Source organism: Danio rerio, chromosome 8, assembly GCF_049306965.1.
Source record: "Danio rerio strain Tuebingen ecotype United States chromosome 8, GRCz12tu, whole genome shotgun sequence".
In the NCBI taxonomy this organism is placed as follows: Eukaryota; Metazoa; Chordata; class Actinopteri; order Cypriniformes; family Danionidae; genus Danio; species Danio rerio.
This window is the reverse complement of record NC_133183.1, coordinates 12,125,784-12,142,500: the sequence shown is the minus strand read 5'-3', so window position 1 is coordinate 12,142,500 and position 16,717 is coordinate 12,125,784. Positions and strand designations below refer to the sequence as shown.

At 37.5% G+C, this 16,717-nt stretch overlaps 1 protein-coding gene across 1 annotated transcript in view; it reads right to left on the bottom strand.

The window, feature by feature from the left end:
* The window catches only part of tafa5l (TAFA chemokine like family member 5, like), a 144,212-nt gene extending 129,875 nt beyond the window's left edge, over positions 1–14,337 (bottom strand). Inside the window, exon 1 of the mRNA XM_001343891.8 lies at positions 13,614–14,337. Within this exon, the coding sequence (XP_001343927.3) occupies positions 13,614–13,710 (97 nt within the window). The 5' untranslated portion in view covers positions 13,711–14,337. The remainder of the gene's footprint in view (positions 1–13,613) is intronic.
* Positions 14,338–16,717: the final 2,380 nt, after the last annotated feature.

The following is a 16,717-nucleotide window of genomic DNA, read 5'->3' as shown; positions in this document are numbered from 1 at the left end:
TATGCTCACACTGACACGGCTACACTGACTGACAGTATTTACACAGCAGAGGCACAGCGCGTGCTAGTAGAGGTGTGACTGGACATGACGCTTCCTGGTGATGTAAGCCAATTTGCGAATCACAGCACATTATGTTAGCTGACCAGTCAGAGCCTCTTGAGGGCGGGCCTTTCAGAGGAACTAGGAAATAAGTTTTTATGTTAGCTGAGTAGCTGTATATGATTTAAGTAATTTAATCGTGATTTAACGTGATTTAACGTGATTTTCTACAAGTGAAGCATCAGCACACATTGCTTTGCATCTTATAAACACAATCAAGCCTTAAAAATACAATCTGGACCACCCCCCCCCCCCTTTTTTTTTTTTTTTACATTTTTGATGGCTGATTGCAGGGGATTTTCAGCATTTACATCTTATAAAGCATCTGATTGAATACAATTCTGTGTAGTGCAGGATGTCATTAAGATTTGTGGCTCATTTTCATAAAAGAGAAAGACTGTACAAAATAAAAAAAGCATTTATAATTACTCCACTGGGCAGCATGGTAGCTCAGTGATTAGCACTGTCATCTCACAGCAAGAGGGTCGCTGGTTCAAGTCCTGGCTAGGCCAGCTGGCATTTCTGTGAATGTATGTTTGTATGTTCTTCCATGTTCGCGTAGGTTAGGGTGCTCTGGTTTTCCCCACAGTCCAAAGATATGTGTTATAGGTGAATTGGATAAACTAAATTGGCTGTAGTGTATGAGAGTGTGTGTGTGAATGTGAGAGTGTATGGATGTTTTCCAGCACTGGGTTGCAGCTGGAAGGGCATCCGCTGTATAAAACATATGCTGGAATAGTTGGCACTTCATTCTTCTGTGGCGACCCCTGATAAATAAGAGACTAAGCCAAAGGAAAAGGAACGAATGAATTACTCCACTGACCTGCATTGACAAGGTCAAACTTTGGCTTTCAAACAGGTTTTTAACTCTTTGTGATTCTAAGCCTGTTATAGTTTATGACTCTTATAATTTTCAGCCTCTAATAATTTTCAATCAAATCGATTGGGTTTGAATGCGGAAAAACTTCTCCTAAAACGCTGACGATAAAGGCAAACGAAAAGTGTCCCTGTGTGTACGAGCCTTTACATTAGATAAACACATTTCCTCCATCATTACCTAAAGTTTTTTCCAACTTCCCTCACTTTTCCAAAAAAAATAAATAAATATATATATATATATATATATATATATATATATATATATTTTTTTTTTTTTTTTGCCTGAAAATTCACGTGATACAGTTATTCATGCTTTTAAATTATTGTAATTCTCTCTTTTATGGAATTTCCAAATCCAGGGAGCTTGACTTCAGGTGGTCCAGAATGCTGCAGCAGAATTCCTTAAAAATGGTTGCAAATTTGACGATGTCACCATTATGCTACACTTCCAGCTACCAGTTAAAATCATTTTACTTGTATTGCCTACACAATCTGACTCGTGTATACTTATCAGACCTTCAGCATCCCTAAACACCCTCCTAGAAGTTTTAGAACTTGTGTTAATCAATAGTTTTTTCATATCTGTTTTAATTATTTGTATGGCTATATTGAGCAGCTATTGCTATTTTATTAATTTTTTTTAATCTCTGGGCTATATTTTTGATATTTAGCTTTTTAGGAATGGCGCTGGTTAGTTAGCACTGTCACCTCACAGCAGGTCACTGATTCGAGCCCCGGCCGGGTCAGTTGACATTTCTGTGTGGAGTTTGAATGTTCCCCTCATGTTGGCGTGGGTTTCCTCCGGGTGCTCCGGTTTCCCCCACAAGTCCAAAAACATGTGGTATAAGTGAATTGGATGAGCTAAAATTGTCCATAATGTATGTGTGTGAATGAGTGTGTATGGATGTTTCACAGTGATGGATTACAGCTGGATGGTCATCCACTGCATAAAACATATGCTGGATCAGTTGGTTCATTCTGATGTGGCGACCCCACATTAATAAAGGGACTACGCCGAAAAGAAAATAAATGAATTAAATAATGAATGAATGAATATAAAAACATAATACAATGACAAGTAATAATCAATAATAATCAAATTATTATGTAATAATCATAAAAATGATATAAGGATAATTGTATAAATGACTAAGAATCATATGATTCAATAAAATAATTCAATGAAGAATAAATAAATATAAACAAATAAAAACACAACACAAATAAATAGTTGTTTTCTTAAAACAACACAGAAGTTTGATACAAGGATTCTCAGATCTTTAATTAGATTTCTCAATGCACTGGTTAGTAATGTAGCTAGTTTTACTGCATTTCTATTTATCAGTGGGACAGAAAATAATATTTTATGCAATATTTTTTTCAGCAACATTTGCTGCCGACATGAACCATTTATAAGTGGATTAAGTTTAAAACTTGTAAAACAATTATTTCGAGCAGTCTTATGGTGTTGCTCTGAAGTGCCATTTTCATTTTTCATAGTACCGTTTACATTATTTACAGTTCTGCGTTTGGCATGCTTTTACCCAAAGCCACTTTTGAAGACATTTATTTCATCAGTTTAGTTTGTTATATATTTAATATGTTTAGAATATGCAATTTTATTTATTTCTGGTTTTGTTTCAAATAAATGATGTATTACAAGTTATTTCAAACATGAAAATGCCACTATGACTGCTGAAAGAGTTGGTGTAATGTAGCCTGTAGGTGTTTTAGTTTATAACTGGCAATACTAAGATTTTATTTTTATTTCAGGTTTCATGATTGATTTTAGCATATTTTGTAATAATTTTGTCCTGCAATTCTATGTGATGGCATTTAATTTTTTAGGTCATCTGTATATTAGTACAGCAGGGGCTGATCAAAGTGCTGTATGTTCATTTGTTTTCCTTCCGCTTAGTCCCTTATTTATCTTGGGGTGGCCACAGAGGAATGAACCACCAATTATTTCGTCATATGTTTTACACAGTGGATGCCCTTCCAGTACTGGAAACACCTATACACTCTCACATTTACACACACACACACACCTGTACACTACGGCCAATTTTATATATACATTAGATTAGTCAGAACCAAAGCCAAATCTGGAGCTAATCTGACAAAATAACTTACGATACTTGGTCCAAAAACCAGTACACCCAAATTTATATGTTATAGAAAAATATGAAAGAAAAAAGTAACAATTTAGTTGAAATTTTGTAGGTTGTAATATTTATTGCAATATTTTGCTTTAATTTAATTGTATTATCTTTCCCTTTGTTTGGTGACTCTATTATTGTGCTAAATATGTGTTTAATAAATCTGTTTTGTTTTAATGCATCAAATACACATTGCCTATATTCACTGAGAAATGGATACAAATATTCTTTTTCAAAATGTGTACTCAATTATGCTGAGCACTGTATTTCTTACTTATTTGGCGTGGATCTAACAGCATTACGCAACAAAGAAAGCAAAATAATCTTGCATCTTGTTTTGACAAGTTTATTATAACATAAATAGTTATTTAAATTTGGGAGTACTAGTTTTTGGACTAGTTTACGTAAATTATTTTGTCAGGTTAGCTCCAGATTTGGCCTTCAGTTTTGACTATAATGTATATGCACAAATATAAAATTAGCTTTAGTGTATGGGTGTGTGTGTAAATGTACTGTACTGGTATGGCATCCACTGTGTAAAAAGTATGCTGAAATAATTGGCGGTTCATTCCGCTGTGGCGACCCCTAATAAATAGGGGACTAAGCCGAAGGGAATACACATCCAGCACTTTGATCAGCCCCTGCTGTTCTACTAATATACAGATAACCTTAAAAATTTAAATGCCATCAAAAATAATTGCAGGACAAAAATTATTACAAAATTTGCTAAAATCAATCGCTCTACCTGAAATAAAAATTAAATCTTTGTATTGCCTAGTTATAAACTAAGACGCATATGCAGTTGACGTCAGAATTATTAGCTCCCCTGTTTATTTTTTTGCCAATTTCTGTTTAACGGAGAGAAGATTGTTTTCAACAGTTATTATTATAATAAACAATTATTATTGCTAATAATTCTGACTTCAAATATAGGCTACATTACTCCAACTCTTTCAGCAGTCAAAGTGACATTTCTATGTTTGAAAACAAAGTCTTTAAAACAAGCAAAATAATCTGCAAATGGGGTAAGCAATATAAACTTGTCAAAACAAGATACAAGATTATTTTGCTAACCCCATTAGCAGATTATTTAGCTTGTTTTAAAGATGAGCTCACTTAATCTAGTCATATTATTTCTTAAAACAAGACTATATGTTTTGCTTGTCAAGAAAATGCTTCTTAATTTGTGATATTTTGACTAGAAACAAGACAAAAAAAATGAAGAAAATAATTTTTAACAGTGTAAAACTACCAATGACAGGCACAATAAATGAAAATGGCAGACTGAAAATAAAACCTAAATGAAAAATTAAAAAAAAAAAAACCTTTGATGGCTGAAAAGTAGACATGCGCTATAACTGCATGTTTTGCAGTGACCTATTTTTTTCTTCTGTTTCTGAACAGCATGAAACAGCCTTACATTTCCCCCTGTCTATTGCACGGCGTCTAATACAGAATGATCAGAGGCATTTATGGCTCAGGTGATTGGCTCAGGAAATCTTCCTGGAACTGAAGCATGCAGCAGCCGAGCTATTGCTAAAAACATGGATGTGGATGCTGGATGCCTCTCCAGGTTTATTAGAACTCCTTGAAATCAACCTAGGAGCGGCTTACTCTTGTCTCTGCATATTAAGCCAGAAGCAAGAAAGTGCTTTAACATCAGAAAAATTACCAAAAGTGAGCAGTATCTTTGATGAGCAGTGGAGCATTTGGAACACTTGAAGAATAAAGGGAGACGTCGGTCAATGACATTAGCTTGAGTCCAAACAGATTTACTCACAGTAAGCTGTGTTTACATCCACCTACACTGTTAGACATTTATTGTATTTTTGGGGCACTGTTGCCAGTAAGTTACAAAACAATTCCATTTTACAGTAAAACAGCCTTACTGCAACTTCTCTTTATGGAAAAATGCCCTTTAGCACTTTTGAATTTGACAGTATGACAATTTTTACTAGACTTCTATTGTAATGTATTTACATTTTACATTAGCAATCCAAAGCCTTGATTTTTAGTATTTACTATTGAATTTAGTGATGAGTGATGAGTGCTGAGATCATGTACAGCAGTTTTATATTATTTTTTCTTATTACATCCATTTTAGACAGACAAAGGTGTTTTTATCAATCTATTTTAAATACATTTTTCGATACAAGATGTTTGTAGATTTTTAAAAAATTAATTATAAGATCTATGCACAGTAGCTGTGTTTCCATCCACCTACACCGTTGGACATTTTATTGTCTTTTGTGGTAACTTACATGCAGCAATGTTGCCAGTAAGTTACAAACTGCCCCTTTACTGTAGCTTACCTGTAAATTTGTTTTACAGTAGCCGGGCCCTAACGCAATTTCATTTTACAGTAAAATAGCCTTCACAAAACTTCTCTTAATGGAAGAATGCCCTTTAGCACTTTTGAATTTCACAGTATGACAATTTTTTTCTGGACTTCTACTGTAATTTATTTACATTTACCATTAGCATTGCAAAGCCTTGATTTTTAGTATTTACTGTTGAATTTCGTGATGAGGGATGAGAACATAAACAACAGTTTTCTATTATTTATTGTTATTATATCCATTTTAAATGGTTTACAAAAGTAATCAATCTATCTTAAATACATTTTGTGATACAATATATTAATTAATATTTTTATTAACTCTCAGATCTATGTACAGTTTGTGGCGATGAAGAAGAATACCACCCATGGCCCTATTTAGAGTCCATGTTTACATTTGTCAGAGTCAAAGAAAATTCATAAAGAATAAAGTGCATACTCTGAAACCCAAAAGATTGCGAAATAATGGCCTTGAATAATTCACAGTCAAATTTTAAAAAACATATCAAGGTGAGTTAAAAATAAAATAATACACAAAACACAGCAGTTTGAGCCATCCGTAAGCTCAAACCAACGACCTTCTTGCTGGTTCTGCGCCACTACATTGACTTTAAAAGCAGTATAGTAAACATTTATAGCTGTTTATTCATTGGAATATTGCTGGAATATAAAATAAAATCCAATAATTTAGCTATGTACTTTTTAAAAATTCTTATATGGAAAAATATTAGTTCTGCTGTTAAATTACAGCTTTAATTTAGCTGTTTAGTTCATACACTTTATTTCCAACGGTGTTGAAATTAGTTTTGGACTCTATGTGGCCTGCATTTGCATTCACTGAACAAAACAAACAACAACACATCGGCACAAAAATTACATTCAGGAAAGAGAATTAGATATTTTCAAAAGTTTTATTTGCGTAGGTAAAAAGGATTTCTTGAAATGATTGTATCTGCAGCCTGTAGCGTCTACTGAAAGGCAGTAACTCATACTCATAAAATAAACGATGTGAGAGGTCAGAAATTATTTTAGTAGCTTCATTAAGAACTAATTGCTCATAAAAAGATTCTAAAGATCGATACTCCCTTTTCACTATTATTTCCATGGCTGTCTTTACCAAATGTGCAAGCTTAGCTTTTTGATCTGTAATGCTTCCAAACCACATCCAGTAGTAAAACCATCATGTATTATTCTTTCAATTACAGCCTGGCAAAATAAAATCATTACTTTTTGCTGAATCCCAAAAACTATCAATCTCCGTTAAAAAAAAATGCAATCGCTACTGCAGACAAATACAAATACTGTCTAGATGTAGACCCCAGGTCAGCAAGTTATCCATGTAAACACCTAGATATTTTAGCACACACATTTAGAGAGTTCTGAGTGAATGAATATAGGTGAATGGTTCCCAATTTACTTTGGGTCAAAAATAATTTCCTAGGTTTTGTTAATAATAATAAAATAAGGGTTTGCATTGCATTACTTCACAAACTTTCTACCTCTGAATGTTAAGCTGAGGGGTTATTATATTCATACAAGTGGCTAAGCACAGCTGTATCATCCCAGTATTTTACTATAATGCTACCTGATTCATGATTAATACAGTAATCAAAATGATGTAAACAGAAAAGGGATGCAAACATAGCCCTAGGGTACACCTTACCTCTGATAAACTGTTGTTGACCTTGATCTGCTCTCTTCGATTGGTTCAAAACGATTAATACACATACATTATAAGGGATTAACAAAAGTAAATCAAGCCAAATACGATTCTTACCAGTGGCCCAAATTCATATACACTTGACTTATAGTTGATCATTTGGTAGTTGCCTATATGAAAGGCAAAGGCCTCGACAATGCACTTATTTTACCAAAATACATATGGTCATGCCTTGATTTTTAATTATTTGATTAGGTCTGACTTTGCTTAGACAAAACCACTTATCATAAATAATGTACAGTATAAAATATAAAGTCATTGTGCAGTGGAAAAATAATAAATATTTTCAATGCCTCCTTTATCTTAACCCAGACATGCTCAGTATTGTTCATGTCTGGTGACTGGGCTGGCCAATCCTGGAGCACCTTGACCTTCTTTGCTTTCAGGAACTTTGATATGAAGGCTGAAGTATGAGAAGGAGTGCTATCCTGCTGAAGAATTTACCCCATCCTGTGGTTTGTAATGTAATGGCAGCACAAATGTCTTGATACTTGTTTTGATTTCATTTCATCAAGAATTGATTTGATTTCAAATGTCCTGATTGGCTGTTGATGTTGCCATCCACTCTGCAGATCTCTCACTTGAATATAACCCCAAACCATAATTTTTCCATCACCAAACTTGACTGATTCCGTGGAAATCTTAGATCCATGTCATGTCATTGTCATCCGCTTATCTGGGCCCTGGTCATGGGGGCAGCAGTCTTAGAAGAGAACTCCAGACTTCCCTCTCCTCAGACACTTCCTCCAGCTCCTCCGGGGGGGATCCCAAGGAGTTTCCAGGCCAGCCGAGAGACATGGTCCCTAACAGCGTGTCCTGGGTCTTCCCAAGGCCTCCTCCCGGTGGGACATGCCTGGAACACCTCCCTAGGTAGGCGTCCAGGAGGTATCCGAAACTGACGCCCAAGCCACCTCAGCTGACTTCTCTCGATGTGGAGGAGCAGTGGCTCTACGCCGAGCTCCTCTTGGGTGACAGAGCTCCTCACCCTGTTTTATAAGGGTGTGCTCTGCCACCCTGCAAAAGAAACTCATTTAGACAGCTTGTATCCAAGATCTTTTCCTTTCTGTCATCATGACCCAAAGCTCATGACCATAGCTCTTCTCCAGATCAAGATCTTCTCCATGAACCGCCACCTTATCGTGGTGGAGGGGTTTGAGTGCCTGAGTGATCCTAAGAGCTATGTTGTCGGGGCTAATGCCCCGGTAGGGTCTCCCAAGGCAAAAAGGTCTTAAGTGACAGGTTAGACTAAGTGTGGTTCAAAAACCCCTTATTAACATAATTACATCAAGGACTGTGACGTCGCCCGGTAGGTTGCAGCCGTGGCCCCACCCTGGAGCCAAGCCTGGGGTTGGGGCTCGTATGCAAGTGCCTGGTGGCCAGGTTTTTTCCCATGGAACCTGGCTGGGCTCAGCCCAAAAGAGTGATGTGGGACCATCCTCCTGCGGGCCCTACTACCTACAGGGGGAGTGGTAAGTGTTCGATGCATTGTGGAACGGGTGGTGGTCGAAGGTTAGGACCACGACAACTCGATCGTCGGACACAGAAACCACTAAAATCTGACACTGAAATCTAGGGTCCATGCGGGTTCCAATAGGTCTTCTGCAGTATTTGTGATGATTGATGTGCAGTTCAACCGATGATTCAAAGAAGTCAAGTTATTATTTGTTGCTCTTACAACTTGCTCGACGACAAGTGTTTTGTCAGGTAGTACAACACAATCTCACAGCAATTCTTAACTTTTTCATTTAGTGGCTAATTCGTACGAATTTGTACGATCTAATTTGTACATTTTAGTACAATTTGCTCATCCCCCAATGACGGTTGGGTTTAAGGGTGGGGTTAGGTGCCACGCCTCCTTTTTAAAATCGTACAATTACTTACGACTGAACTCATACGAATTCGTACGAATTAGCCACTAAACTGCCAAAACGTAAAATACTTGCGTTTTCTCGTGAGATCAGGCTGGGTAGTGTACACGACCTACTGATATACAGAGCTGATTGAGACGCACCCTATGATTTTTCAGTACTCTTTCCTCTACTGTCTGCTCCTAAAGGAGCTGAATCAGATTTGCACAAGCTTTTTTTTGGTACGAAGAGGTGCTCAGTGAAAGTGAAATCTTTTAGCAATATCTAACAAAAGACTAATCTTTTTGCTCCGAGCTTTCCGGGGAAATTCCACTATGAAAGAAGCAGGATTTTTTTAATTGGACTCTTGACAATTGATTTTAATCTTGTAAATCTCTCATCTCGTCACTGTCCCTCGCGTTACGCTGAGCAGCGGTGATGAAAACGCTCTGTGCATTATCGGTGATGTCATGGCTCTGTTGTGATTCCAGATGACAGCTTTGGCCTGAGAGGAAGACATAATTAAATTACAACTAAAACAAATGCGCTGCTGGCCCGCAAAGACACACGCACATCTACATATCACTTGCATCGCACCACATTTAAAGTAGTATGATCATGTGATCTTTAAAAAAAAAAGGCCATCAAAAGCATCAGAGGGATGCTTCAACATTTCCATCACTTGTTGATGGGTGCTTGAAGGGTCAAGGCTTCTTTCGAAAGCCACATGCTTTCATCTGTAAATGTCTTGGAGGCAAATAGCTGCAAAGGTCGATGGTCACACACACTGATCAATAAATTTCTCACCCGCAACTTCAACAGGGTCACGGATATCATTATCGGAATGAAAGGCCACCATGCTATGCCATCACAGCAATCAAAAGTTGACGCTTCAACCAGTTATAGACTGGAATCATGTTCTTTAAATGGATTTCAAATAGAAACCTCTGTCATTATTGATGCTGATATCTCATATATGGGTCACAGACCAGATGCCCAATATTTGGTGTCTGCATCAAACTAAGGTCACAAAAGTGATTTTATAGTGCTTATGAAATGCCTAATGCTTCAAACCTAGTGCTTTAAAGCAGGAATCACCAAACATGTTCCTGGAGGTCCAGTGTCCTGCAGATTTTAGCTCCAACCCTAATCAAACACACCTGAACAAGCTAATCAAGATCTTACTAGGTACACTTGAAACACTCAGGGCCTCTGGTCAATCAGGACCAAGATTGGTGACCCCTGCTTTAAAGGATAATGGTCAAATACAAAGATTTATAATTAATTATTTATCATTTTAAGGCTACACTCTTTTAACTAGTTCATGTTCAATGGTGTATGAAATAGACACAGTTTTAATGAATGGGGTTAAAAGAAGAAGAAGCTGTAATATACTTTTTTGGCAACCAATATACACTCTCCTGTCACTTTATTAGGTACACCGGTCTAACTACCCATTATTGCAAATTTCTAATCAATCAATCACCTGACAGCTACTCAATGCATTTAGGCATGTAGACATGGCCAAGACGATCTGCTGCAGTTCAAACCGAGCATCAAAACAGGGAAGAAATGTGATTTTGAGCGTGACATGGTTGTTGTTGCCAGACGGGCTGGTCTGAGTATTTCAGGAACTGCTGCTCAACTGGGATTTTCACGCACAACCATCTCTAGGGTTTACAGAGAATGGTCCGAAAGAGAAAAAATATCCAGTGAGCGGCAGTTCTGTGAGCTCACTGTAAGTAATGCCAGAGGTCAGAGGAGAATGGTCAGACTGGTCCCAGCTGATAGAAAGGCGACCTTGAGGCGGATGGGCTACAGCAGCAGAAGATCACACTGGGTGCCACTCCTGTTAGCTAAAGTGAGAATTTGTTGTACACAACATGAAAGCATGGATCCATCTTGCCTTGTATTAACGATTCAGGCTGGTTGTGTAATGGTGTGGGGGATATTATTTTGGAACACTTTGGGCTCATTAGTACCACCTGAGCACTGTGTTAACGCCACAGCCTACATAATATTGTTGCTGAAAATGTCCATCCTTTTATGACCACACTGTGCCCATCTTCTGATGGCTACTTCCAGCAAGATAATGTGCCAGGTCATAAAGCACGAATTATATCAGACTGGTTTCTTAAACATGACAATGAGCTCACTGTACTCAAATCAAATGGTCTCCTCAGTCACCAGAACTCAATCCAATAAGAGCACCTTTGGGATTTGGTGGAACAGGAGATTCACACCGTGGATGTGCAGCTGACAAATCTGCAGCAACTGCATAATGCTATCATGTCAATATAGAATAAAATCTCTGAGGAATATTTCCAGTATCTTGTTAAATCTATGCCACGAAGAATTAAAGCAATTTTTAAGGCAAAAAGGGGTCCAACTTGGTACTTATAAGGTGTACCTAATAAAGTGAGGTTAACCTGCATTTATATATGTGATGTCTATGTGTACATGTGTTTGATAGTTGGCATCATCAATGGAGAAACAGGAAATTTTGAAGATCCTTCTGGAAATTGATGGACTGTAGGTTCGAAATGGTGTTTTACAGATTTATAGACATCGTTTGGCAGTGCTATACATTTAATGTTAATAATATTACATGATTTGCCTTTTAGGAGATGGTTCAAGATTGCTAACATAATTTAGCCATGAGAGGTGAGATTACTAGGGTGCAAAAGTTACTTTACAAATAGATAACATTCAGATAGTTTATTTTCTATGGTTTTTCGTGAGTATTATGTATGTCTATTTTGTGTTTCAGCCCAGTAGTAATAAGGTATACCGGGTTTAGTCCGATAATAATAAGGTATACCTAATAAAGTGGCCAGTGAGTGTCTGTATCCCCACCTGTAAAATAGGTTTTAAAAAGTAATGGTAGATTTTTCTGAAGGAGAAATTCTTATTTGTTTTATTTTGGTTTGGAATCATTAAAAAAAAGTAAAAACTACTAAAATCAATATTATTTTTACTTTTGTATTTTGTATTGGCTTCAAAACAAACAACTGTTCTCCAGTGACTTGCCTATGTAACCCAACTTAATTAACCTAAATAACCTAGTTAAGCATTTAAATTTTGTAAAATAACTAGTAAAGTATTATGTTCTTGCAAAGAGAGAGAGACAAAATGTTATTAGAAATGAGTGATTAAAGCTGTTGTAAAATGTCTTCAAAAAATAGCTCCAATAAACAGCACTTCAATTTTACAGGACGACTTACAATTTTTGTCTTCAACTGTACACTAGTTGGTGCATAAACATTGGCTGAAGGCAAAAAAAAAAAAAAATCTTACATTAAAAATCACATTTAAAATAACATTACACAGACTTCATAGGAAAATTATTTCTTTCTCCTTGCTTTAAAAATACTGTGACAGCAGATTTTTCCTTCAGGTGCTTCTCCTTTAGTCTATCTAAAACAAAAGAAGTTGTGAGCTTGAGGCTATATGAATCCCAAATAAAGCTCATCCATTAACTGAGAGGATCAAGAAGGGAGGTTTGATCCCTTAAATACGACACACCAGTTCACGCCTACTAACATTAGTGAGCTGAACGTCTCGGTTAAACGTGAGGATTTGTGCAGCAGGGTGCCCGTAAATCTGCGGTATTACCGTGCTAAGATGCACCACGAGATGAAGCGTTAATGACTGTAATATCTCTTATTATATCTTATCTTAACTCAACCCCCCCTGACAAAACCCATCGCGCCCCCACTGACAGCCATCTGCAAAACTTCCACATCAGCACACAAACGCTGTGCCACGTATGACATGCCTCCTAGTGCCTTTTTAGGGCAGTTAGCTTATTAAATGTGAGTCACATTCTTACCCCTGACTCAAATCATGACTCTGCTCTTCATTACATGTAAAACACACTGGAAAATGCCGGATAGACTTGCACACACACAGACATGCAAGGCAGCAGTGTGTGTAATGCATATTAGTAGGTATTAATGCAAATGCATGCATGCAAATACACTTGTTCCTTATCGCAGCATTAGAAATACAAAAACTCCAGAGCACAACTAGTGCAAATAACCAAGGAAAAGCAATTTAAAGAAATAATAATAATAAAAAAGCACAACTCAATGAGTATATTTAACAATGACACAAATTGTTCTCATTTCTCAACCATATAGTCAGAGATCTCAACCATTTCTCCATGAATTCGTTTCACACCTTATGCATTTCACTTTTTAGATTTTTTTCAAGAGAGTCAAAGTTACATAAATGAGATCTCCTGAGCTGTGAAGGAGCAACCCCCAAGCAATACAATTTTCCCTCTGGGTTGTGAAGCATGCCCTCCATATTATGCTATAGATTTCCATAATAATATCACAAGCTCTCCGGGGTCTCTCAGAGGAGTAGCTCCTGTCCTATACACTACGGTTTTCTCCCCTGAGATGTTAAGGCACAGAAGCCTGGCTCAGAAAAAAATCTGACAGCTGTATTTTTAAACAACTTTATAATAAGGACAGAGCCAGAGGTGAGCCTACGCGTAGAGATATGAGGTTATTTGGACCCCGTTACCATAGTGAAAGTCATGTATAGTGATGCTCAGCACTTGCCTTCTTTCAGGATGTGGGTGTAGATCATCCACAGCATAAGCAGGCAGCAGAGAGACGCGCCTCCGCCGGCACAGAGCGCCCGCATCCCCGACTGCATCCTCACCACGTCCCGCAGAAAACACTCCCGGCACCCAGCCTAAAGCAAGTTCAAAGCAAGCTCGGCTACTTCCATAGATTTTCACGGGAATGTGGCCGGGATGCGAAGCGAGAGTTAATCCGATGTCAATTTACGCGCTTTGGTTTCCATTTTACGCATTTGATAAAACGTTATTTAATTTGAACGAAGTGTCATCAAAAAGTCATTATTTATCCTTATTTGGCCAAACTAGAATTTTTAAAAATATAATACGCGTATACTGACAGACAAATCAAATGCAATAGGTGTTAAAAACTCATCCAAGCAAAGTAAAATGAGTCATAATTTGGTCCGTTCGAATTTTGCGCAAATCCTCCGCGGTCTGGAGAAGTATCCACACAGGGTGAAATGGTCAGTGGTACCAGTCCGGTGGTAACAGGTCCACGGTGTACGGATGCTGACTGTAGATGAGCTGGAGAGGGAGGTTCTGGGTGTTCAGAAATGCGTCTTCCTCTTCTTCAATGTCACTCCGACGTTCCCCAAGCCATATATACATGCAGAATTTGCCCTGTGGAGTTACAGAGAACAGCAGTGAAGCATTTCGCGCACATTCTCGGTTGTTCGTGGCTGGATTCGGAGCTGAGTTCTGCCTCCTCTAGCACGCGCGCGTCCACACAAACACACGCACACGCGCGCACACACTCGCATAGGCTATGTGGGAAGAAAGGAAGGGGATCATAAGAAATTTAGGTATTGTGATTCCTCAGGGATTATTTTAGTATTTTAACAAATATTTAATACTTAACATGAAAAACTATTTTGTTTGTATTTCTAAAGCTATGAAAAAAACACGTCCTCTCCACAATTTTAAATGTATGTTTCAATAATGTAAATTAAGTTATATGGTTAACAAGAGTGGGTATAGACATGTTTCGTTTTGTGACCTTTCATTCTACACATGTTAATACGCAAAGTGCTGATACGTTTAATAATCGGTCAACGGAAGAAATTCGTTTGGGGATCACACTTGTAGGACCGACACAGATAAATCGTACTGAGCTGCATGCATTTGATTCAGAAAATCAAACGACTCTTTAATTACCTCGCGATTCACACTAACTTCTTTAGAGCTATTCTTTTAGATGAGCTGTGTCCAGGTTTTTTCTGAACCCAGCTGATATTTCCTGCTGCATCTTTTGCTCATAATTCAAATAAATAAATAAATAAATAAATAAATAAATAAATAAATAAATAAACTTTTTAAAAATCTTCTAGGACCAAACTTGGTCTTAGAAGGGCAGTGTCCTGCAGACTTTAGTCCCCACCCCATTTGGACACACCTAAACCAATCAGGTACACCAGAAGCTTTAAACTCACCGGCCACTTTATTAGGTACACCTGTCCAACTACTCGTTAACGTAAATTTCTAATCAGCCAATCACCTGGCAGCAACTCATTACATTTAGGCATGTAGACATGGTCAAGACGATCTGCTGCACTTCAAAGTGAGCATCAGAATGGGGAAGAAAAGGGATTTCAGTGACTTTGATTGTGACATGGTTGTTGATGCCAAACAGGCTGGTCTGAGTAATCAGAAGCTGCAGATCTACTGGGATTTTCACACACAACCATTTCTAGGTTTACTGTGGGCGCAAATGCCTTGTTGATGCCAGAGGTCAGAGATGAGTGGCCAGACTGGTTCCAGCTGATAGAAATAAGCAACAGTAACTCAAATAACCACTCGTTATAACTGAGGTATGCAGAAGAGCATCTCTGAATGCGCAACATGTCAAACCTTGAGGCAGATGGGCTACAGCAGCAGAAGACCACAACAGGTGCCACTTCTGTCAGCTAACAACAGGAAACTGAGGCGATAATTCACACAGGCTCACCAAAATAGGCAATAGAAGCTGGGAAAAACGTTGCCTGCACTGATGAGACTCGATTTCTGCTGCATCAAAAAGGGGATCCAACCCGGTACTAGTAAGGTGTACCTAATAAAGTTGCCGGTGGGTGAATAAGTGCATTGTGTATTTTGTGTTGTTTTGGACACAACTATAAAAATTTCCCCCTTTCCTTCCTGTGAAGTGATACGTCATTGCTCCCTTAATAATTTCCAATGGTGTCTGCAGTGTCCTTTAAACTGACCATGTTTGCTCCCTTTGGACAGAAATCACATTTATGAAAACTAGTTCTGGTCAACACAAACTTTTAGAACACATCTCTGAGAGCTTTCAATTTACCTATGCTCACGGCAGCCTTTAGGATTTATGACCTATTGTCTAAATATTTTAGCTTTACTTCCCAGAACATGTTTGACTTTAGTAAAAAACGAATCTTCAGAGTCATTCCCTCAGGATTCAGACTATATTGGTCGCAGTGTTTGTATTTGACTTCGGATTTTAATATGTGGAGTCTTTCCTACGTGATAAAAAAGAAAGTACACTGTTCATGCAATATGTGTTTGATTCAATAAAAAGAATTTCTGTCAGATAAACAATAATACTGGTTGGCTGGTTTATTCGCATGTAATAGGCTATTTTAAAAGTAAGTTTGAAATATTTATCTCGCAAATATTTTCTTTATGTTAATGTCAATTTTATTTAGATGGCATTATTAAACACAACCAGAGGTTGACCAATGTGCTGCACAATACACATCACAAAAATACAAAATTATGGAAAAAATGCCAAATCAAAGCGGTAAGCTTTCAACCAAGATTTAAAAACAGACAGAGATGAAACAGATACAGAGAGGCAGAGCATTCCACAATCTAGGACCAGCTACTGTGAAGGCACATTTACCTCTGGAAACCACACAAACACGGAAAGAACATGCAAACTCCACACAGAAATGCCAACTGACCCAGCCAAGGCTCAAACCAGCGACCTTCTTGCTTGATAATGATAATAATAATAATAATAATAATAATAATAATAATAATAATATTAATAATAATAATAATAATAACAACAACAACAATAGTAATACATTTTATTTATAGTGCACTTTTCCCAAAGCGCTAACA